This window comes from Ascaphus truei, chromosome 1, assembly GCF_040206685.1.
Source record: "Ascaphus truei isolate aAscTru1 chromosome 1, aAscTru1.hap1, whole genome shotgun sequence".
Classification (NCBI taxonomy): Eukaryota; Metazoa; Chordata; class Amphibia; order Anura; family Ascaphidae; genus Ascaphus; species Ascaphus truei.
Genome location: NC_134483.1, coordinates 333,659,268 through 333,683,475, shown reverse-complemented (window position 1 = coordinate 333,683,475; position 24,208 = coordinate 333,659,268). Strand labels below are relative to the sequence as shown.

General features: G+C 39.9%; 1 protein-coding gene across 2 annotated transcripts in view; it reads left to right on the top strand.

Annotated features, from left to right (window-relative positions):
• EPHA5 (EPH receptor A5) overlaps positions 1-24,208 on the top strand; it is a 378,771-nt gene that overhangs the window by 53,495 nt on the left and 301,068 nt on the right. For both annotated transcript variants that reach the window (XM_075607532.1, XM_075607522.1), the window contains exon 3: positions 21,617-22,280. In XM_075607532.1, coding sequence (XP_075463647.1) covers positions 21,617-22,280 — 664 coding nt within the window. The remainder of the gene's footprint in view (positions 1-21,616; positions 22,281-24,208) is intronic.

Sequence of the window (24,208 nt, the reverse complement as noted above, 5' to 3'; positions counted from 1 at the left end):
ATTCCTGGTGGGTTTGTGAATTGGTTGGATTGTGACGCGTCAGCCAGCCGATGCTGCAAGCTTCTTGTGATCAGAAGCGCTGACGCGTCACGTGGTGCAGCAGTCAGCCAATGAGGAGGGAAAGGATGCGGCTACGGGGAGGGAGGCGGCCACCCTGTCTGTGCAGCCATGCATAGCGCCGCCCCCCCCCCCTCCTCTGGTGCCCATTTCGCAGGCTGCCCCTGCTCCGGGAGGGGGGGAGAAGAGGGGGACTCCGGGAGCGGGGAAGAGAGGGACCGACAGGGGGAGAGGGACCGACAGGGGGAGAGGGACCAACAGGTTGGTGGGGGGGGGGGGGGGACAGCACGAGAGCCTCCCACTCAAACCACACCCCCATCTCCCACTCCCTACAGACCGCAGGGAGCGTTCAATTGCAGGGGCTGAGGGCTGCTGTGGAGGTGAGGGGCTGCTGTGGGGCTGAGGGGCTGCAGCGCTGTGAGACTGTGTGATGGTCCCGCCCCCTCACGTCATGGCCGTGCCCCCCCCACCCGTTTTGGCCACGCCCCCGCTCCCGCCTCCCTCCCGCTCCGGCTCCCTACAGACCGCATATTGCGGTCTGTGCCTGTCAGCGCGCTGCCTGTCTGCAGTGCGGGACCGCTGACTGAGGGAGCGGGGCCTTAGCCTAAATATTGTAGCAGTTGGGCGGGAGCAGCATGCGGAAAACATCCACACTACCCTCCCTCTTTTGCTATCAGCTTTGCGTTCTATTTGTTTTCAACATGATAATGGCTTTTTGCTGTTATTATATTTAAAAACAGAGAATTTATATGCTACTGTGCAGAGATACAGAATGTTATTTTAAAGGGTTTGTCATAACTAGGTGGTAGTCCTTACCAATGGAGGGAATCTCTAGGTGGGAGTGTTTTGTTTTGCTGGAATTATATGCTTGTCAAATAGCTAGCACTGCATGGGTAAGGTTCCAGGATGCTGTGGCGAGTTGTGCAATGCTCGAATGGGAATGTGCTCATCGAGCTGGTGGAGGGTAAGGCAGGTGACTAGCATGGATTTATGACATCATTGCTACATAAACACAACATATAAACTCCTTGCCAAAGTTTAACTGTTTTAACAAAAATTGTTAACAAATGCAATGACCTCTTCACCTAATGGTACATGTGTTAACTATTTATGGGTTTTAAAGAAGGATACTAGGGAAATAATAGAAATTGACACTGCCCGAGTCATAGTCTAGAATGCTTTTTTCTATATCTTATAACGTACCTTTCGTATTTTTGGAGGGATCAGCATTATCAAATGCATATTCTATTTAGATTAGGTATTACATCTGTTTGCTGTAGATATATACAAAAATATATTTGTAATGTACTGTAAATACATAGCAAAATATTCCATTTCAGTGATAGCATAATTTTGTCCATCTATAATATGACACCATTAGTTAATGTATTTATTTATAATTTGGTTGATTCAAGGAAAAAGGGCAAATATGTTGTAAGCCTTTAAAGACTGCTGATCTCCAATGCCAGCGCCTGATGCTCTCTTTAACCCCACAGCACAAATTCACAAATACAACATAAAATACATAGACACAGATGTACAGACATTAGCACACTGATTCACACACATTAGCACCCTAAAACACACAGTGATTGATACAAACAGCACGCACACATACTGTAGTCACCACAAGACTTCAGCTGTCTCACATTTTATTCTTGTCTGTAACTGTTAATTGTCTGTTAAATACACCCTTAACATATATTTACAGATATATTTCATGGACTATTGAGGACAATATAACGATATATTGTCATAACCGTGCCAAAGACATACTTGAAAAAAAAGTGGTAACTCTCAATGTAATATTTCCTTGTAAAACATTTTATAAATAAATATAGTGCAAACAAGACACAGATTTGCCCATGCTAATTCAAAAGATACCGAGTGCTACATCCCGTCAAGGACATATGTTCACTCAACCACTTATCTTTATTAAACATTGTTTTTTAATAAAACCGCCTCATATTAACCCATTTTGCTCTGGATATTAGCAAACCATATACTGTACCAGAGGTGCCCAACTTCAGTATGGAAGCCACCAGGTCAGGTGTTCAGGATATCCCTGCTTCAGGACAGGTGGTTCAATCAGTCTCTGCTGCAGCACAGGCGCCTCAATCAAAGGCTTAGTCTTCAAGCTATGGTACTGTATTCCAATTCTGGGAGACATACCTCCAGCCACCTCCAGCCGCTTCTTTAATAAGGTAAGTTTTAGTGGTTAGGGTAGGGGGTTAACGTTAGGGATTTTTAGCAGTTACAGTAAGGAAGTTAACTTCAGGGGTTGTAGTGGTTAGGGGTCAAGGTTTTGAAGGTAGTGGGTAGCGTTAATATTAGAGATTAACATTAGGGGGTTTATAGTGAGGGTTAAGGCTAGGGATTTACCTTAGCGGCGAAGTGGCCACAACCAAATGTCCTAGACCGATGCTTGGTAGCTCCAGAAGCGAACACATGATGCAAGCAGGCTCAGAGGGAAGTCCACTTCCGTTTACATGAGGCTGGTCGCTCCATTGGTGTGCTCAGCCAGATCTGCCTCGAGAGAACGAATAATTGCCCGTACTGTACCTGGCATGTCATTAGGTCACTCTAAAGGCTAAAATACTGTACATAGAGAAGACACATTTGCAGGTCCTTGGCAGAATGGCAGCTAGACTTAATAAGAGATTTTCTCTTTGACAAGAAGTACCATGGGATAAACAGTGAATGAATAGCAGTAATAGTACAGTGGAGCAAAGGGATTGTTCTACGTCACAAAACAAATAACAATGCAGTTTCACCAATCCTATAGCAGAAACACGTACGGACTAGAAAACATTCACACAAAATTAAGATATATTGTAGAAACACAGAGGTTTAGGTTATCAACAAATCTAAATGTTTACTTACCTAATCATATTGTACCCTATCACATTGAATGCACAGTGTGAAAAAGGGAGATGTGTAGAGATTTCCAGCTCTATATACAGTAGAGATGTGCAACTATCTTGCAGAGTGCTATGCAACATTTTACCAATTTGTTTCTTTCCATTTGGCGTCTTTACCCGTTTTGCGAGTAGTGTGACCTAAATTTAGGGTAACGTGTCTATGCTGAATTTGTTTTGCGACATTTTAACATTTTCTCATATTATCTACTTTATTGTGAGTTTGCAATTGGGAGCTTTCCACTGATTCACTTCATTGTACATACAATATTAGACTATGTTGTGTTTTCTCTTTTATAAGGTTCATCATTGCTCCCCTGGTTTTTCAGTGAATTCATGGAGCATATTGGACAGCCCCAGACTCATCTTAAAAATGTAATTCCAACCAACATAATTTTTTTTTTTAACAGGGTTCCTTTTTTTGTTTGTTCTTAAATGGTTTTATTTACAGCTTCCTACTGTAGAGTATGCAAAAACCCTGGCCAGACCAAAATGGACATGGACTACTAGACAATGGTTTACGTGTTCCCATTTTATGTTCCAGCAGTCGTTAGGTCCATCGGTTGCTATTCTCTTCTAGTCCAGGTCACTGGTAAAGTTTGGGTTCTGTAAGTGAATAAATAAATCTCAGCTTTGATAAAATACAAGACTAGGATTAGGGAACTCTTTACCACAATATGCCAAGGAAAGAAAAATCTAAATGACTCAGGATAAAAAAGGAGTGGGATAGTCTATACTGTTGGTTGCTACAAAAACAAACCAGAAAAGCCTTCTCTTTTGACCTTCTCACTTTTTCCCATGCAGATTGAACTGTGTTTTACTAAGCCTCTTTACAGCAATATGCCAAGAATAAAAGAGAGTCAAACACTTTGCTTCAAAACTTACTCCTACCAAACCTCATCTCAGTTTATTCAATATCATAGGCACGCATGCACACATAACATTAACTTACAGTACATGTGCAGCTATGTGTCTGAAGAATGGAAATGCTTACCATAAAAAGGTGAGACATTACTAGAGAATTTTGCAGAAGTTCGCAAACCTGGTGAAATACTGTATTACTCTTTTTGTGCAAATGTTCACAAAGATGTGCCATATAAAAGGTCATGCCAGGGATTGTGCTGATCACATGACCTTTCATATCCTTACAATTTCATAACGTTCTTGTGAAAAGTGGTGAAATGACGGCCAACTTTCAAGCAAGTCACCCCGTCTGCAAAACAATGAGCGAAGCACATTTGAAGATATTTGCACATCTCTAGACATTACCATACACTGTATATACTTGAATCTGACCTTGACCACTCAACATTAAAAAAAATATAGAACTTTGATTTGCTGAATTGTGAATTGTTAAATTTTCAATATTCAGCTGAACAAGACAATGTTCTTATGTAACTGCATTTATTTTATCATTTCTAATTGCATTTATATTGCACAAGTTAACTAACCTTTAACCAATAACTATTAGGTAGACATGGAAACTACGTGTTAACTAACCAATAGAATCAACTGCTTTAGAGATTAACAAGATCCGTTATTGTCGTTTGCAAAAGTAGCTGTGCAAGGTCACTAAAGCAAAGCTTCCTGGAGGTCACTCACTGAAGTTCTGCTGTGTTCTGCATTTATTGTATTTATGCGTTGTGCTTCATGAACTTGCAATTCCCAGGCTTATTTGGGATAATTAACACCAATCAGAACGCTCAATAAGCAATAGAATAAGCAATGACCTTTTGGGACTGGCAGTTTTGTCACATCATTGTGGAGGCCTTTTAATTTCTGAATTAATTCTCAATCTGTGTGTAAGTTAAGTGTCATCAGTCGTGTGGCACCAGTGGTGTCAGGAAAAAGTATTTAGAGTAGCCTCTTAATCTTATCTATAGATGGATTGATTTAAGTTGTACTGTAGGTGCTTCAATACCATGGTTATACAAATAGTATTAAGAATAGGTTTAAAAGAAGAAACCATCAAATGCTTATGTAATGTCTTTTGCATCCCAATTTTAGAGTTGAACATCTCATGATGATGTCAAACCATAATTCGAAATGTTAATGTTAGTTCAGACCAGTACACATTTTTGTAATTTTTTTTAATTTTGAAAAATGTTAAAAATGGCTACTATTGTGAATGTATTACTTTCAAATGTGATGCTGAAATATCAGCATGTGTTGCTTCCCTATTTATTTCAAGGCTTGGTATAAAACTCCAAAAAACCCTGACAAAAGTAATGATTATGCATTTTGTTTTCCAGCAAGTTTTATTGAAATGTTAAAATACTATAAATGTTGCAATTGAACAAAAGCGGTGATGTGGATAAGTGCTTTTATTTATTTGAATCACATATTAAATAAGTTATGATGGGTAAAGAAAAGTGACACAAACCCTCCACTGTACAGCAAATAATATACAACTTGTGAGCACATTCACATCTCAGACAAGTGTGCAACCCTGCCTTTCACAATTATCTCCCAGCATACAGTGCATCTATTGCAGTCAGGGATTCTGGGAAGTGACATGCAAATGAGCACAGTGTGTCACCTTTTACTTCATGTCCATTTTAACATGGACCCCTATAAACGTATGCCTGCCGTGTTACACAGCTTTTCAGCACAGCCTGGGATAATGAAGTGCAGTCAGTAAACCTACCCACAGACAGTTGTTTTGACCTTTTGGGTCTCATCAGTGTGAGGCTGGTTATATGGCTTATGCAACATTAAGCTGTGATAGGTTTCAAATACACATTACGTACAGTATGATGTGTAAAAAAAAAAAAAGGACAAAAACCCTCCACCATATGCATACAGTAAATAAAAATATCACTTGTGAGCAAATTCACACATTTGCAAACCAAGCCCATTTTGCCAAGTTACATTGGTTTCTTAGCCAAAAGAATTTCCAACAAGAAGTTACAAAGTAAGCAGGGCTTTACTTAGGAATGATAATTGAGATGAAACTGTAAAGGGTTCCTCTTTACAAAATCGTCTGACCCTTCTGCTTTGTAACTGGTGAACACCAGTGATGACTGCAGTTGGCATTGGAAAAGCAGAACAGTGGTTCTCTTTAGAGTCTCTGCCACCAACAGAAAACAATACTGACTTTGCTCAACCCCTGTTACTGAAGCACATTAATGCAACTCACGGCAACTGGACTGAAAGGACTTCAGTGTTTATTAGGGGAATATAATCGTTTAAGCCTGAATAAGCTTCAGAGCCTTAATGTGACTGTTTGGCCAACATAAATGAGATGTAAATTTGTGCTGAATAGCCCCTGATTACAGAAAAATGATTAATGCAAGATTTGAAATTGATTTATGGGTGCAGTTGTCAAGACATAAGTCATGAATGTAATGCTATCTGTGTGAAAAGCTTTGGACAGATTAGAGCCCAGGGAACAGGAATAATGCTGTATTCTGCATGGTCTGATACATTCACTATGCTGCCTATAATCCTGGTTTGAAAATAGTGTTTTGACAAGATGGCACATGTACCGGTATATTTATATTCTTCCTGGGCAGACATATTAGAAAGGTTAAAGATTGGTATGCCCTACTTTTCATACATTATTGAGCCTAATGATCCAATTTTTACTCCATTCCTAAATAGTTATACTTAAAGTATTATTATGATATTGGAAAGCATTACATTTCTGTAGCAGTCTGGTAAGCCATTGCTACTAGACTAACCCACGCCCACTACACAGAGAGATCTAGGTTTCAGAGACTAAATGTCAGGGGAAATAATCTATTGTGTACAATACAGTATATCTACAATTAAAAGAATTTAAAAAAGTAAATAAACTATTCAGACACACACAAAGTGTGTTAGTTACTGTATAGTTATGCGTCAGAGGATTTTCCTCATGTGTTTTTAACCTTTGGCTTACATGCTGCAATAAAGTTTTTTCGCGATGCACCTGCCTCCAGCTTGATTTCCACTGCTGTGCTTACTCCCTCATCCCTTCCTTGGTTACTGTATAGCCTAAGTCCCTCCTAGAAGGCACCTATTTACCTATTGTATCCACATCTCCGTCCCCCATCTCACCAATTGGTGACTGTGTCACTGTTAGGCTGCGGTCCCATTCACTGCCACAGTGCACGGCGCAACGTGTGCTGTGCGTGTAAGCACCGCCCCTCAATGGGGAAGGGCCCAGTACGCACCTTCAAGCTGAAGGTGCAGCCGCGCCGTACTGCAAGATTTTTTAAACTCAATGAAATTGAGTTTAAAACTTGCGACGGAGGCGTGGCCACGCCCCCACCGGTGGTTCACCCAATGAGGGCGAACCTGCCGCGTGACGTAATGGGCACGCCCCGCAAATCCCCGACCACGCCCCCTCCCGTCGCAAGCTCCCTCTCTCCCCTCAGACCGCAGATCGCGGTTAGCTCTGTGCACGTACTGCCCCCCCCCCCCGCCGGGCACGTGTGTCACAGACATGACTGGGTGTTTATCAGTATGTGTGTCACACAGACACTCTCATACAGACACTTCACCCTCCAACCCTGGACATGTTGTGCATTTAAAGCAGGGCGGGCAGAGTACTGGAGCTATACCCACCTCCAGCCATCATGCACCTCTGCTGCCTCCTGCTCTCCGCACCACCCACCACTCCCCCCCTCTCACCCGCACTACTCAATAAGCAGTGTGGTGGTGACTGACCTGGCAAACTGCAATGTGTTGACTGAGAGGTCAGTCATCACTGCGCACAGCACGGGCTCCCAGGGTGGGGGAGGATTTTAGGCGCCGGGGGGCCAGGCCTCCGGGATTTCTCTATCTCTGCTTTCTGGTAACTATGAGCTCTACTCAATTTAGTTGTATTTAGCTAGAGACTGGGAACAGGGGATTCAAGGTCAATACAGAACCAGTCACACACCAAGAAACGGCTAGTTCCAGAGATATCACATTTTTTAAAGCTCCCTTACTTAATTTTTTTTAAAAAAAGACTCATACAGTAGCTTCATTGTCATTCAGCCAATCAGATACGGTATGGTGACAACATTGTAATGTAGCAGTGGAAAACAGGGGTATGCATCTCTGCACCTTCAGCCTTATGAATAAGCCAGTGTTACCCGGGCATCCCTAAAGGGTTACTTGACATTTTCAGGTAATTTGAAAATTGTACCAAATCCAGAAGAATGTACAATGAATCTGATCTCAGACGCGCTATTACAGAGGTTGGGGTTCTACAGATGCAGCGGCCGTTATTCGAACATATCACGGATCTGTTTCCGTGTGCGCTGCTGTACTCCACATGGCCAATCACGCGGTTGATTTGTTTGAATTTTATGGATCCCAATTTCTTTGGGTGCCATTCTTCGCGTTTCCGTGGCAGAAATGAATTAATTGTAATGTGTACAGTACAGTACTGTGTCAATTTGAAGGTGTTTAAAAACCAGAACACAAAACCATTTTCTGCACTCGATAAAACACGAGTCAACACGCGGTAATGACGCATCATGACATGGGTATTCCGAAATGTACAACGCGTGATATGTTTGAATAACGGCCGCTGCATCTGTATACAATGCTTCTGATCTCAGACGCGCTATAAGAGAGGGTTGGGGTTTAACAGAGATTCACAATATAATTATAGGGTTCCTTAAAAAAGCTTGGAAAGCACTGGAATAAGCAGTAGCTGAGTTGATTTATTATGGACCTTGGTGGCTCAAGTTACCTTTATCTGCCTTCAACTATTATGTTTGTATTTTATGAGCAAAAGGTAAAGGAGGATAGTACAATTTTGTTTTTGGGTCAAGGAGATAGAACTGCACCTTCAAGTGCATAAGGTTATTTGTGATTGTGAATGGAGAGGGAAGGCACAATTACAGGGAAAAAATGCCATGCATTTCAATTTAAGTCAATTAAAAATGAATCTGGTGATTTCCTGCAGGCAAAAAAAAAAAAATGAATAATAGCTCCAGTGTTTTTCTTGCAGAGGGTGACATCAGTTGCTGTGGCATTGCCCACGCTCAGGAGATAGATGGGAACATCAAAGTGAAGTGCATTACAATAAACCATCTGCGAAGTAATGCAAGCATGAATCAGGATATTACCATCCTTCTTCGAAAGAAGACCGTAATTTAGTACACAGCCAAATACAAATTGCAATGGTTCAATCATTTTGGATGAAGTACTGTATAATAGACTATGTCCTTTTCTCTGTCTGCTGGTTACTACAAGGGCTTTATTTTTAGTTTTGGCTACTACTCTGCCACATACTTTGCAGTCCCCGGCCGCTTGATTCCTATGAGTTAATACTGACTTACTGTAAGTCAGTGTTAGCTGCAAATTAAATACTCCATTGAAAAACAATAATGGGATTAAGGTTTAGGAAACATGCTCCCAATAGAAATGACTCAATGTGATTCATACTTTACTGAAAAAAGAAAAAAAAAGAGCATTACACCGTACTGCAGTTAAAACAAAACATGATGCTTTTTGGGGGCATTTAGAAGGGAAAATCCATTAATCATCATGTCATTACTCGGGGATTCATGTGGTTCAGGAGATTTAAACTTTCAACTCGATTCCTTTTGACACCATGGGGGAAAGTTGACCAGCAATGCTTTGTAGAAAAGGAGCACTCAGAAATCCTATGTGTAATCCTGCTACAGGTGCACATCAATCCAGCGAAGTTGAAGGATCGCATCACAGAGAAGTAGTGTATAGACAGCACTCCAATGGACTTGTGCTCAAAAAGTGAAATGTTCCATTTACAAAAGGAGAGATCAACGTTTTGGTCCCATCTTTTTCAAGCACCAGCGCTTTGTCAGTGAACTGGTGTGATCAGGCCAATGAAATGTTCAGTCACATCTTTTTTTTTAATCCATGAAGGGTAAAAAAAAGCAATATTCCTCAAACTAGGGCCTTCCAGGGGTTATGACCCTACAGCTCCAGGTATATATAAAAAAAGCAATCAAAATGCAGCAATACAGCAGCTTTAATAACAAACACCACACTAAGCAGCTAAATTTGTTTATCACTTGAAACAAATAAAATACATTTTGTTTGATTAAACAAGAAGTGGCAAAAAATTGGTTCTGTAATACTGGCACTGAGCTGGAGGCAATTGATTTTAAGCCTGCTTCAGTGTAGACGTTAGCAAGACAAAAGGAAATTACAGGCACTGCCTCAGACTTTATTAATGTGAAACGTGCAATGGTACAACATGCTGTTTTATTGCTTGCATACTGGTAATTGGTAAGATTCATCTCAGCATACCAACAAGCACAAATCATTGGACTTCAATTGACAGACAGCTCTCTATCAGAGCCCAAGAGCTTTTGCGAGTTTCTTATTAACATCTATTGTGAGAATGATGTATTGTGTGGGTGATGTACTGTATCAAGGCAAATTTGAAGCAAAATAGACGCAAATTGTGTTATTTTTTATTGCATCAGTGTATCAAGTTTTGTGCTCCATGTTTTGCTCCGCGTGCGTCAACATGTGAGTTGGGGTCTTGCGAATAGGAGGAGCTAGGGAGGAGTTACGTGGTGCACAGATTATAAGGAGATGTAGGAAACTCTGTGTCTCAGTGACTCTACTTTTTATCTTGTTTTTGCTCCAAACCAATCCTCCAGGTATGAAGTGCGATAAAACTTTTCCGGCTAACAATTTGCATCTCAAAGGAAACACTTTTTTACATTTGACATGTTATGTTGCATTGTTCCTGTTATAAGTTACAGTCCAGTAAATATTGTTACATATACCCTTGTGTGCAATTACTGACCGTATTGTCTTGGGAGGGGCAATCCCACTGTGTGAGGATCCTTCCCAGGTGGAGGCGCTGTTAATATATTCATTTCACACACCACAGGCTCCCAGTGGCGGAGGATCAGGCCTCCTGTTTGCCACTCAGGTAATAGCAGCACACGTGGTCACCCTAGACTCAGGGGAAAGGGGGCTACATTTATAATAATTATAAGTTATTATTAATTATTCACAGTTTTAGATCTATTAAATTTGAGTTTTCTTTTCCTACTGGCAGCTTTTTTCCTTGGCCATTGTGCTGCAGACCTTCTTTCTGCTAGGCTTAGTTGTTGCAGACTGAGGTCAGTCCCCCAAAGTCATGTTTTTAAGGGCGTGTGCTGATGCAATTACGCACAAATGTTACGCATTCTGTATGTAATTATTGAGAATGATAGAGAATTGTGTAAAAATGACACATTCTGTAACCAATGGCGCTTATCTATTATATTTTAGAACTAGCAAACTACTCTGTAGCACCATACTCTAATTAAGCGGTAATTTCCGAAAAAATTGCTAACGTGCTAGAAGGGGTGGATTCTTAGAAGTGCGCTAAATGAGGGTAAATAACGTTATTTTACCCAATTAGGTACAGTAACACGTTTTTTTTCTTTCATTTAACGGGATCCTCAAAGCTAATCACACAAATAAAGTCCGTAAGAAATACCACCATCCTTAAGTTACCTGTGTTTTCCAATACTTTAAGGGACATTATTAAGATAGGGACCATTAACAGAGATTTTCATGTCTACCCTTCATTTTAATTGTACATTAATATAAATTAAATATTACTTAATATTGTTGATGTCTGTATGGCTATACATTATTGTACGCCCATATTTTATACATTCATTATTACATTACATGTATATACCATTAGTTTACACTGTGGAATGACAGCCTCGTGTCTAGGCATTAAGAATCCGTACAGCGTATTTTTGGCCATAAACTCTTCAGTGGTTTATTTTTCCATATTAAACACAGTATTGGACATCAATAAATAAATATATAGTCCTTAACTTGAGGTGCTGGGAAATCCATCCAAGGAGTCTCCAGGCAATCCCTCTGGATGCTGCAGCACCTTGCAGAAAGGCAGTCCTCGCAGGCTACAGTATGGCTCAGATTCCTGGGTATGGGTCTCAGGCAGTCACAGCAGGCCAGGCCTGGGGAACCATACTAATCAGTGTCCTACTGGTTGGGGAAAAGTCTCTATCATCTGGCAGCTTACTGACTGCCTATAAACCTCTTTGCAATCAACTATTAACTGGAATACCTTAGCTGATTGCCTCTCCAGAGGAGTTTAACCTCCTGCATGCTGGAAAGCATACATCTAGCATCCACAGACTGTGACTGTCACAACACAGACATATCACTGTAATTAATAGAACACATTATATAGTTTACGATGTGTTTCAGACATTTATATGATCCATTATATATATATATATATATATATATATATATATATATATATATATATATATATATATATATATATATATATATAAGTTTTATTATGAAAACTTATGTGTCATATAAAGATATATATATATATATATATATATCTTTATATGACACATAAGTTTTCATAATAAAAGGGTTAAGTCCTATATTCATTACATTGCTTTTAGGCTATTCCCAGAAATAACTCAATGATAATCATGGTCTGGATGTGAGTAAGGGCAACTTTTGGAAGGTTCTAAATATTGTTGCCTTATTATAATGGCTATGAACGGAGGTCTGAGGATCTCCGTTGTCAGTTAAACTGCTCATTACCATATGATTTGCATCGTAGTAAGCCTTGGGTTCATTAAAATGTAAGGATCTGTTAATTTTGGGTAAAATGCGTTATGCATCTGGATACATTGAGATAACAGAATGTTACAAAATGTGCAATTTTCTGAGGATCTACCCCTAAGATCCACAAAGGTTACTATCTCATTAAGTCATTAACGGAGCTCACTAGATCTGGGCCTAAATTGGGTACTCTGTCTAATCATTTGATGATATGCATTTTAGTTTACTATTAAAAAAAATGGTTCCATATAATAGCCAAGTATTGAATATAATCCCTCCAAAATGCATTTAGTTCATTTTGTGATGCCACATTAAGCTCCAGGTATAACCCTATTTTGTTTTGTTTTTAAAATTCCTCAATCTAAATTAGCTTTTTTTTTTTGTTTCTGTGCCTCCTTTGGCAAACCCTCATTGTCATTTTAATTGATCTGCGAGGCCCTGTTGTATTCCCTAGGACATGTACTAAAAACATAGGTAACTCAGGAATGGATATACATGGCACAATGATGATGAAAAAAAAAAGGCTTAAGGAAGGTGGGACTAGCAGTTTTAAAGGTACAAAAAAAACATGATTTTTAAGTCGAACAGCAAGGATTGATTCTTGAAATGGATTATGCTAATACGCTATAAAGACAGCACCACTACTTTTTTGATGTCACTTCAACCTATAAGCTTAGTAGCCATGCCCTGCTAGAAATGCACTGATTTAGAAATAATTCTTTCATAAATGATTGAACACCAGACAGTTGAATAGCATTTGTGTTTTCCTTGGTGTGGCTATCATAGACTCAGAGGAATATTTAGCACACAGTAAATGCAGAACAGTGAATTTCATCCGTCCGTTACACTTGAATTATGACTTAAATTTCAATCTGTACTGTGTGTGGATTCAAAATGAGGCAATAAATTCTTCTGAAAGATTACCTTTTCCAGACGCTGTACTAAACTAATTGTTTCAGATCTGTCACCTTAACAAAAATGTAATTTCTCATGCAGTAATGTGTGTTTTTTTTTAGTATTATTATGACCGCAGCATGGTGCAACATTTTTGTAAGATGTTTGTTATTTAAGTGCTGCACTATGATATTGCTGCTGGTTTATATATAATATATTATGAGGCATATTCACCAATAAAAACAGGGGTGGTCACCTTTTTAAAAGTATATGGACTTAATGATCACAGGTTAACTTCCGCTGTTTAATACATAAGCCCCCACAGTTGTAGACCACCACAGCAACATCAAAGTCATTTCCCATCAATAGTTCTCAAGGATGCATTGTCAAATCCTTTTGAATATTAGAATGTTTATATGATGGTAGCGTAAAGTAAAGAAAGGTTTTCATGTACTTTATTCCCTCTGTTTAATATGATATTCATAGAGATGGGTCGAACCGAAATTAGAACCTACCAGAATCTTACATTCCAAAACCAAATACAAAACCACAACCCTTTAGATTTTTAGAACCAGTTTTGCAGTTATGTTATTTTAGTTTTGCAATAGTTTTATTTGTATTTGTTTTTTTCTACTTATTTTAAATATGGGTTGTGCTAATATTTTTTTTTTTTAACTGGAAATAAGCATGCAGAATTACAAATTGCTAGGGGCTGAAGGAAACAATAAATGAACTGATGAACCATTTTTAAGGTTCTTTAGAAACAAACAGTTTTTAAGGATTATTAGATTTATTTAAGAAACCCAGTTCCGTTGGCTGCTCATGTGATATGGTTATTTTCTCAAACCAGTTGGGACTAGGACATCAAGTAGAACTAGAATCGATTAAAACATTCTATTGTCCTTTCTACGGGGAACAATAACCTCCAGCGTATTCCAAGCCAGGTTCTGTTAATCAGAAAATAAATAAGGGGTTGTAGCATGCTTTTTGATACAGATGCCAAAGATAAGATTAGAAGGCGAAAAAACTGTGGTTTACACAGAACGCACTAGGCATGTGCCAAGATATGATTGTGTTGTCCTTCCCTGGTGTATTTAGGGAGATAAGCAGTTTTAGCAAATTACCATTTAGTGTATCCCTTTCTCTTATTTCTCCAGTGGCTGTGTTAATTTTAATGGAAGTCTATCTCAGGATTTGTGTTGGATTAGCTGGTTACTCTCCTCTTCCCTTTGTTTTCTTTTCCAGTCTGGGGAGCAGGTCAAGCGTGATGGAATTATTATATCATCCCAAATAAGAATTGATATAGTCTACAGAGAATTTATCGCCATGAATTTAAAACATAATGGTATACAATTAATATATTACTACTACCTAACTACATAAGAAATTCAAGGGCAAGTGTATCCTGAAACATGGTACAGTATGATGAGAATTTACATATGAACATGTACTTGAGCATACATTTGGAAACATATTTAAATGCAACAAATTAAAGTACTCCATTTTGCAAATGTGCAATTAAAGCATGTGAAACAAGTGCCACTGTTCCTAGTGATAACACAACATATCCCAGTATAACAGTGGTTCCATAGTAACCAATGTAATGGCTATTATATTGATATATTTCTTAGCGTATGCATTATCCTATCAAAAACAACAGTTAATATGCTACATTTGTGTTTTGAGTCTTGAACTAAGTCTTGCCAGTTTAACCCTTCCCTTTTTATATACTGATGTTGTTGGGAGACTTATATCCTGTGGCATTAATGAGAGAGACAGAGAGATATATTACACAAACATTTTTTGTTACCTAATCCATCTTCGGTTTTCCGTGTGCGGATCATATTTTGTTTAAAACAGTCTGGAAAAATCACGAATTTTGACAGTTTTGCCCATCTCTAACCATAGGTACCAGAGCATGTATTACTGAAATCAGGAGGATATGTATTGACTAGTACAATTCTTGTACTGTATTACAAATTGCACCTGATGTATCTCTTGTGGAATATAAACATACAGAGGAACCGTGCTAAACTAGACTGATCTATGGATGTAATGGCTCTTATATATGGCGTACTCAGTCCGTATGGACTAAGGTATGTCCAGTGCCCCCCTGCTATAAGGGAAAGCCTTGAAAAGATACAGGAAAAGAAGAAACAGACAAGAACAGCCTGTATAAGAAAAATGTATTGGTACAAAAATAAAAGTAATATCGCTCACTTACATGTGAGTAAACATCTGTGAGTATTGAGTACCGCGGGCACAGGAACTTCCGTGTCAAGGAGATCTCGGTGGTACTCTAAGGGACTCTGCACGGCAGGTCCTCCGGCGGTGGCGTCCTGCACCAGGTCCCAGAAGTTAGACAGTCTTGCGTATCTTTGCCTCCGTCACTTTTGGCACCAACGTATGTTGTATCAAAACTTAATATGTATCAAAGGTCTACCGGCTGCACAAATTGGGCAAAAGAAACACTCCAAATTTATAGTATCAGCAGAAAAAGTTCTATATGGATTTTTAATAAAGCTTGTGCAGTTTTACTCCTGCAGCAAATGAGCATGTTGCTCTAGTACAGGGATGGACAACTCCAGTCCTCAAGTCCCACCAACAGATCAGGTTTTAAGGATATCCCAACTCCAGCACAGGAAGCTCATTCTTTGACTGCACCATCAGTGCTGAAGCAGGGGTATCCTAAAACCCTGACCTGTTTGTGGGACTTGAGGCCTGGAGTTGGCTACTTCTGTGTTTGCAGGTTGTGTTGTAGCATGCTCATTTTTGAGGCCCAACTTTGTAAGTGATAAAGGGTGTTATTTTTCTTTTTCTTTCAACCCATTCAGTTTATAGCTGTATTTCCCACAACCTTTTTGTGTCTTCCCAAAATTAAATTTTGAAACAATTCTCTTAATTTGTTGTTTTCAGATATTTCATTTATTTATAGAGCTAGACATCAGTAGAAAGAAGCCTGCAATGGACTATAATTGCCCTGCCATTGGCAGGTAGCAGGCTGTTATTTTGCACCCGGCTCCTGTAAAAGTTTATTCCACTTAGAAACATTGGGGTAGATCCGCAGAAGGTCGCTATTTAAAAAAAAAATTTTTTTAACTTAATTTTTATTAAAAAAATTTAGGGAGAGGGGAGGAATGAAGAAAATAAAAAATGGGGGGGAGGGTACAGAAAATAAAGATGGGAGAAAGTTCACATTCATTTACAATTTTACCTAACAAGATTTCTTAAAATATTCTATCACACAGTTAATATAAATATCATTTTTTTCTTTTTTTTTTCTTTTTTTTTTGTTACAACAAAATTAAGTGGGTTTTAATTTGTGGTTGATTTTCACTCAGAATCCCAGGTAACCACACCTTCTGAAAATTTGTGTAGGTGTCGTTATTAAGACTAACCATTTTTTCCATGTAGCAAATCTGCCAGACTTTATTTTTAACTTTGGAAATTGAGGGAATCATTGTTTGTTTCCATACTGACGCTAATTCGCGTCTTGCGGCTGAAGATATGTGGCACAGTAATTTATTTTCATGTCTCGTGAGGGGGTAATATGGTTTGTTTAAAAGAAATAACCAGGGATCCATTGGTAGGTCCAAACCGAAAAACCTTTGTGACCACATTTTGATTTCCAGCCAATAAGCTGCTATGAATGGGCACCCCCACCACATACAGGTAAACCCCGTTATAACGCGGTCCTCGGGGTCCACCCCGAGACCACCGCGTTAATAACGGGGTCGCGCTAAATTTTTTTTAAAAATGGCCGCCGCGTGCCTGTTCGGGAGGGAGTGAGGAGGGAAGGAAGAGGTGTCCGGAAGCCCTACATGCGGGCCACATGCCTCCTCCCTCTCCCTCCCAGCCCCCTCCCTCTCCCTCCCAGCCCCCTCCCTCTCCCTCCCAGCCCCTTCCCGCGAGAGGGAGGCCCAGGGAACAGAAGAAAAAAAAACTGCCGGAAGTCATCAGCTCCGGCGCGAGAGGGAGGCCCGGGGAACAGGTGATCAGCCGCCTCGACCCCTGCAGCACCAACCCCCCCAGCACCGTCACCACCCTCCCCCTCGCAGGACCGGGCCCCCTCTCCCCGCCGCATCGCAGGGTCGTCCTGCCACTCCGCCGCATCGCAGGGCCCCGTCACCCCCCCACCCCCCAATGACGTCCCACGCCCTGGGCCGTACCGCCAACCTACCCCCACCTACCTGCCCCCCACACTGCACTGGGCCATCCCACCAGCCCCCGCAGCATCGGGGGCCCCCGCAGCCATCACCCCCCTCCACCGCAGCACCACCCCCAGTGGCACGCAGCGCCCCCCCCCCCTGTAGCCACATGCCTCACCAATCATCCCCAAGGTAAGGCTGATTTATGTGTGTGTGTGTATGTGTGTGTGTGTGTGGTGTGTGCGGTGTGAGCAATGAGCAGTGTGTCAGTGTGAGCAATGAGCAGTGTGTCAGTGTGTGCAGTGTGAGCAATGAGCAGTGTGCAGTGTGTTTGCAGTGTGTGTGCAATGTGAGCAATGTGCAGTGTGTCAGTGTGTGCAATGAGCAGTGTGTGTCAGTGTGAGCAGTGTGTGTGCAGTGTGCAGTTTGAGCAATGAGCAGTGTATCAGTGTGAGCAATGAGCAGTGTGTCAGTGTGTGCAGTGTGAGCAATGAGCAGTGTGTGTGCAGTGTGCAGTGTGTGTGCAGTGTGTGTGCAGTGTGTGTGCAGTGTGTGTGCAGTGTGTGTGCAGTGTGAGCAATGTGCAGTGTGTGCAGTGTGAGCAATGAGCATTGTGAGCAATGAGCAGTGTGAGCAATGAGCAGTGTGTGTGCAGTGTGTGCAGTGTGTGCAGTGTGAGCAATGAGTAGTGTGTGTGCAGTGTGTGTGTGCAGTGTGTGCAGTGTGTGCAGTGTGCAAAAAAAAAAACTAAAAAAAAAAAAAAATTCAAATTTTTTTTTTTTTTTTTTTAATTTTTTTTAAACGGGAGCCACGGGAAAACCGCGTTATAACCGAATCGCGGTATAGCGAGGCGCATTATAACGGGGTTTACCTGTATGTATAAATGTGGCTTGTACTTCACATCCTTTCGGACATGTAGTTGGGTACTCTGGGATGAATTTAGCTAGTGCCATGGGGGTTAAGTACCACCTCATCATAACGTTATAGGCATTTTCTCTGATTGTGATACACATTGATGATGTGGCAACTTTTTGAAAAATATCATTCCAGTCTTCCATGTCTAATACCTCCCCCAGGTCATCCTCCCATTGTAGCATATATTTCATTTTTTGATTCATTTGTGGAGGGGGGCTAACAAAGTATCCATACAATTTAGATATCAGTCCAGGTGTGTTACTATCTGCTAGACAAAGCGACTCAAATCTAGTTAGCAATTCGGGAGGTCGGATTTTGTTATAAAAGGCTTTCAATTGAAGGTATTGGAGGAACTGATTGTTTGGGATAGCCTTTTCTTTGTGGAAATATTCAAATGTTCTGGGAAATCCTTCTGAACCTACATCTTTTAATCTTGTGATACCTGCTATTTTCCAGTCTATAAACCTATTACAACCTATTCCTGGACCAAATTCTTGGTTATCATATAGTGGAGTCATAAGTGTATTCCGTGTTGTAAGGAAGTGTCGATTTGCAACTGAGTTCCATAATTTGAGTGAATGGGCTATAATTTGGCTGGATTTGAGTATTTCGGGACTCTTTCTCACTGGGGACCATAGAAGATTACTTCATTCGACTGGGGCAACTAAATCCATTTCCAATGATACCTAGCGTCTGTGGACTGAATTAGAGTGCCATAGTATTAGTTGGCTTGTTTGGGCTGCTTTGTAATAGGACATAAGGCATGGTAGTCCCAGCCCTGCTGTCTTGTTTGGTATATTTAAGATTTTCTTACCAATTCTTGGTGTTTTATTTTTCCATATAAATTTGTTTATTATAGACTGTAGAGTTTTAATTTCCTCCAATACCAATGGAATGGGTAGAGTTTGGAAAAGATACAGAAGACGGGGCAATATGTTCATTTTTATACTGTGTATTCTGCCTATCCATGATATAGCGTGGCCGGACCACTTCCCAATATCAGACTTAAGAGCTCTTAGGACCTTTGGATATTTCTCCTTATACAGAGAACTATAGTTTTTTGTGATAAATATCCCTAGGTATTTGATTGTATTTGGTTGCCATTTAAAATCAAAGTTTAAAGCAATCAATTTAATTTGATATTTAGGCAGATTTATATTTAGTGCCTCAGATTTGTTACTATTGATTTTGAAACCTGAGATATCCTTAAAAGAAGACAGAGTGGAGTATACATTTGGAAGTGAAGTTTGAGGTGTGGTTATTGTAAGGATCACATCATCGCTATTTTTTTAATGTTACATTATCTCAATTTAATGTATCCCCAAAGGTGCTCAGTGTAACGATGTCCTGGTATTTTCATTACAAATAACGGATCCTATGCAAATCATATGATAACGAGCAGCTTCCTAACAGCAGAGATCCTCAGACCTCCGTTACTGTTAGCACATGATAATAAGGCTACAATAATTAGCACCTTCCAAACGCTGCCCTTACATCCAGACCCTGATTATCATGGAGTTATTTCTGGGATTGGCCTAAAAGCAATGTAATGAGAATAGGACTTACAGGTAATCCTTTCATTACAAAACGTTATGTGTCATACAAAGATATATAATATGGATCATATAAATGTCTGAAACACATCATAAACTATATTATTTTTTTTTAGTGATTCCAGTGATATGTTTGTGTGAACTAATATGGTGTATAATGTAACAATGACTGTATAAAATATGTGTGTACAATAATGTATATCCATGCATACCTCAACAATATAAATTAATATATCATTTATAAGGCTGGATATCCTTCATTTAACTTAATTGTACATTAATATAAATGAATAAAATAACGTCCGTTACCTAATTACATAACACAACATTATTTCCCCTCATTTAGCACACTCCTGAGGATCTACCCTATAAACGATATACTTCTGAATGGCTCCTCCTCCTTTTCAGTGATATACAGTATCGGTTGTAGATAAGACCTGTCATGTAATATCACTGGTGAGTACGGAAAGACATTTTTTTTATTTTATTTATCCCTTGCTCAGTCTGCAACATTGTGAGGGCTGGCAGGTATTTTAATAAAAACAGATCCGCTAGGTAGAACTGCTGTGCGTAAGGACATTCAATATCTTTTAGAAGGTTATTAGTTCACATTGATACGGTAAGGAAACAAACAATAGTGCAAATCACTACTAAAAAAAAAAAAGAAGACTACAGTCATATTTAGCATGCTCTTAATATACAGCATAGTAAATGTGTTTCTTCAGCATGCAAATATTCAAATAGTGATGACACTACTTATAGTTTTACTCTGTCTTTCAGATAAATATGTACTGTAGAAATGGTGTATTTCTCTACTGAAGCATTTCAGTGTGCTGTGTTTTTAAAAGCACACACACACAACATATTTTAGTGCACTGTATCAATCTCCATACCTGTAACTATATCTGCCTGGTCTGCCTTTGCCTAAGGTATTCAGATTGCTTGACAATTACTGCAGGAATATAATAGAACTGTCGACACACCTCATGGAAAGTTCCTGTTTCAGAAAGTGTATTGTATACATTTATTTATTTCCTGGATAATGTTTCTTGATTGAAATGTAATCTGAAAGGGTGTGATTTTGATCTGCGTCAAAGAATTGTGTAAGAAAATACTTTGTTTTCTTTTACAAATAAGGGCTGCAGATAACATATACTGTAGGTTACATTGAATTGGAATTATACTCAACTCCAGTCCTCATGCCTCCCCCAAACATGTCAGGTTTAAGGATATTCAAGCTTCAGCAGTTTGAGCATCTGATTGAGCCACCTGTGCTGAAGCAGGGACTGATTGAGCCACCTGTGCTGAAGCTGGGATATCCTAAAAATCTGACCTGTTGGGGGGCTTGAGGACTGGAGTTGAGCATCCCTGGTCTATTGTGTTGGTTATCAAACCCCTATCCAGACCAGGCTGTTATGAGTCAATATCCTACTCATTTGTAAATCCATGTTTGCATATACAAATGTTTTTTAGTTTATTTTACTTGTGGTTCCTTAGATTTATTAAATAGTTTTTTCATTAGCACAATTGTTGTACCACATTGTAATTCTGTTTTAAAACATTTTTTTTTACATTGCTTGTTTTCCCTGCACAGTGGGAAGAAATTGGCGAGGTTGATGAAAACTATGCTCCGATACATACCTACCAAGTGTGTAAAGTGATGGAACAGAATCAGAACAACTGGCTACTGACAAGCTGGATATCCAACGAGGGAGCCTCAAGGATCTTCATAGAGCTCAAATTTACACTCCGGGATTGCAACAGTCTTCCAGGGGGACTTGGCACATGCAAAGAAACCTTTAACGTGTATTATTTTGAGTCAGATGAAGAAGATGGCAGGAACATTAGGGAAAACCAGTATATTAAGATTGATACTATTGCAGCCGATGAGAGTTTTACAGAGTTGGACTTGGGAGACAGAGTCATGAAGCTGAACACTGAGGTGCGGGACGTAGGGCCTCTGACCAAGAAAGGGTTTTACCTCGCCTTTCAGGACGTGGGAGCGTGCATTGCTCTGGTTTCTGTGCGTGTATACTATAAGAAGTGCCCATCAGTGGTTCGTAATTTAGCCCTCTTTCCTGATACGATAACTGGGGCAGATTCTTCCCAGCTTTTGGAAGTATCAGGATTGTGTGTCAACCACTCTATGACAGAAGAGGCTCCCAAAATGCATTGCAGCGCAGAAGGGGAATGGCTTGTTCCAATTGGAAAATGCATGTGCCAAGAAGGGTATGAAGAGAAGAACAATACATGTCAAGGTAAGTGATTACAATGGCAACTGTACCTGAAAACCCCCGATATTTTAAATGTATGTTGATTGCACTAAAATGCAGAAAACTTAAAGAAATTAAATAAAGAAAGAATAAAATTATCAATGTACCCAGAAGTTTAACAAATGTGGACACCTTTATGGCATTACATTAATTGAGTTATTACTGTGATTTCATTAATAATTGAAATTTCAAACATAATTTAACAATGCTCAAGTACTTTGAAAGTATCAATGCATCATATCTATATCTATAACGGAAATAGCCATGTTAGTCCAGTTGCAATATTGCAGAGTAAATGAGTACTTCAGTGTTAGATTATACCTTTTTTATTTGGACTAACAATTTATGTCATAGGACAAGCTTTCAATAGTTCTCTCTTCCTCAGGTCAGCAACACTGGTTTACAAAGGAATCTATGGCTAAAACAGAGGATAGGAAAGCAGAAAAAAAACAGATGTAGATAAGATGGTGGGAAAGTCGTGTTTCCTTGTCACCGTTTTATTACCCTTCTAATGTCTTCAAACCCCACTTTCTCCCCCTACCTTATGTACCTGTTTTTTCTGCTTTCCAGACCTCTGTTTTAGTCATAGATTTCTTTGTAAATCAGTATTCTACACCTGAGGAAGAGTGGAGAACTCTTAAAAGCTTGTCCTATTACATAAATTGTTAGTTCAAATAAAATAGGTATCACCTATACTGAAGTACATATATGTATATAAAAAGATAAGCAGTTAATATTAGAAAATGAAGAAGAGACAGAGCTAAGCAATTGGGACATTGCCAGCATTTGTCAAATGTTGTTCTCTATGCTTCTGATTAAGGTAAAGTATTACAGACATAAGTTTGCCAGGTTCATGCTGGATTGTGCACAGATACTTTGGAGAACATATTACAGAGTTTCTACACATTTCTTTTTACTATTGTTACTATTTTTATGATATGAAATAAATAATAATTTTAATAATTAGCTATTCTATTCCTTTTGCGTTTCTTCAATCTTAGCACAGTGCAAAGATAGGAGCTAATACATTTCATAAGCACTTCTTTGATATTTTTTTAAATGGATAATCGGGCAGATAATGAATGCTTCTAGTAGGGTCATTTTGCAGCTTGGAAACTGCTTATCAGCTTGTCCACTACTTCAGCGGTGCTCAACTCCAGTCCTCAAGACCCCCCAACAGGTCAGGTTTTAAGGATATCCCTGCTTCAGCACATGTGGCTCAGTTTTCGATCTGTGCTGAAGCTGGGATATCTTTAAAACTTGACCTGTTGGGGGTTCTTGAGGACTGGAGCTGAGCACCCCTGCCCTACTTTATGTGTCGCTTCTCTGAGGAGGGATGGGATCTAAACACAGACGTGTCACAGACGCTGACGTGTCACAGTGTGTAGTGTGCCAGGGAGCGAGGAGGCACTCGGGACAGCCAGATAGAAGGTAAGGGGCTGGTGGGAGGTGCGCACACGCCCGCGCGCACCACCGACTGCAGAGGGGACCTAGCCTAAGGTATCTTCCCTCGCCAGAAAGTGTCTTATGGCATAAAATGGCTTAGTAAATATGAGCCCATATCTACAGTAAATGAGGTAAAAGTGTTGCAGTACACAAAGTTCAAGGCATGGGCATCCGCAGAAATTTTTTAGGGGGGGGGCATAATTTTAACGGCCAGTGCGTAAAAGTGGTGGTGAGTGCACTGTGGCGAGCGAGCCCGACCAGCATAAGGGGGGTTTCCCCCCCCCCCTGAGAAAATTTTAAAAAAAAGTGTGCAAATGGTGCATTTTCAAGCAAATTTGAGAAAGCAGGTTAATAAAGCAACTGTGAAAGTGTAGTTATGACATAAAAAATGAGCAGCTACTCAGGGTTGCCGGATCTGGTGGGTGCCTGTAGAACTTGCCATGTTACTCTGGCGCTTAAGTGCAGAA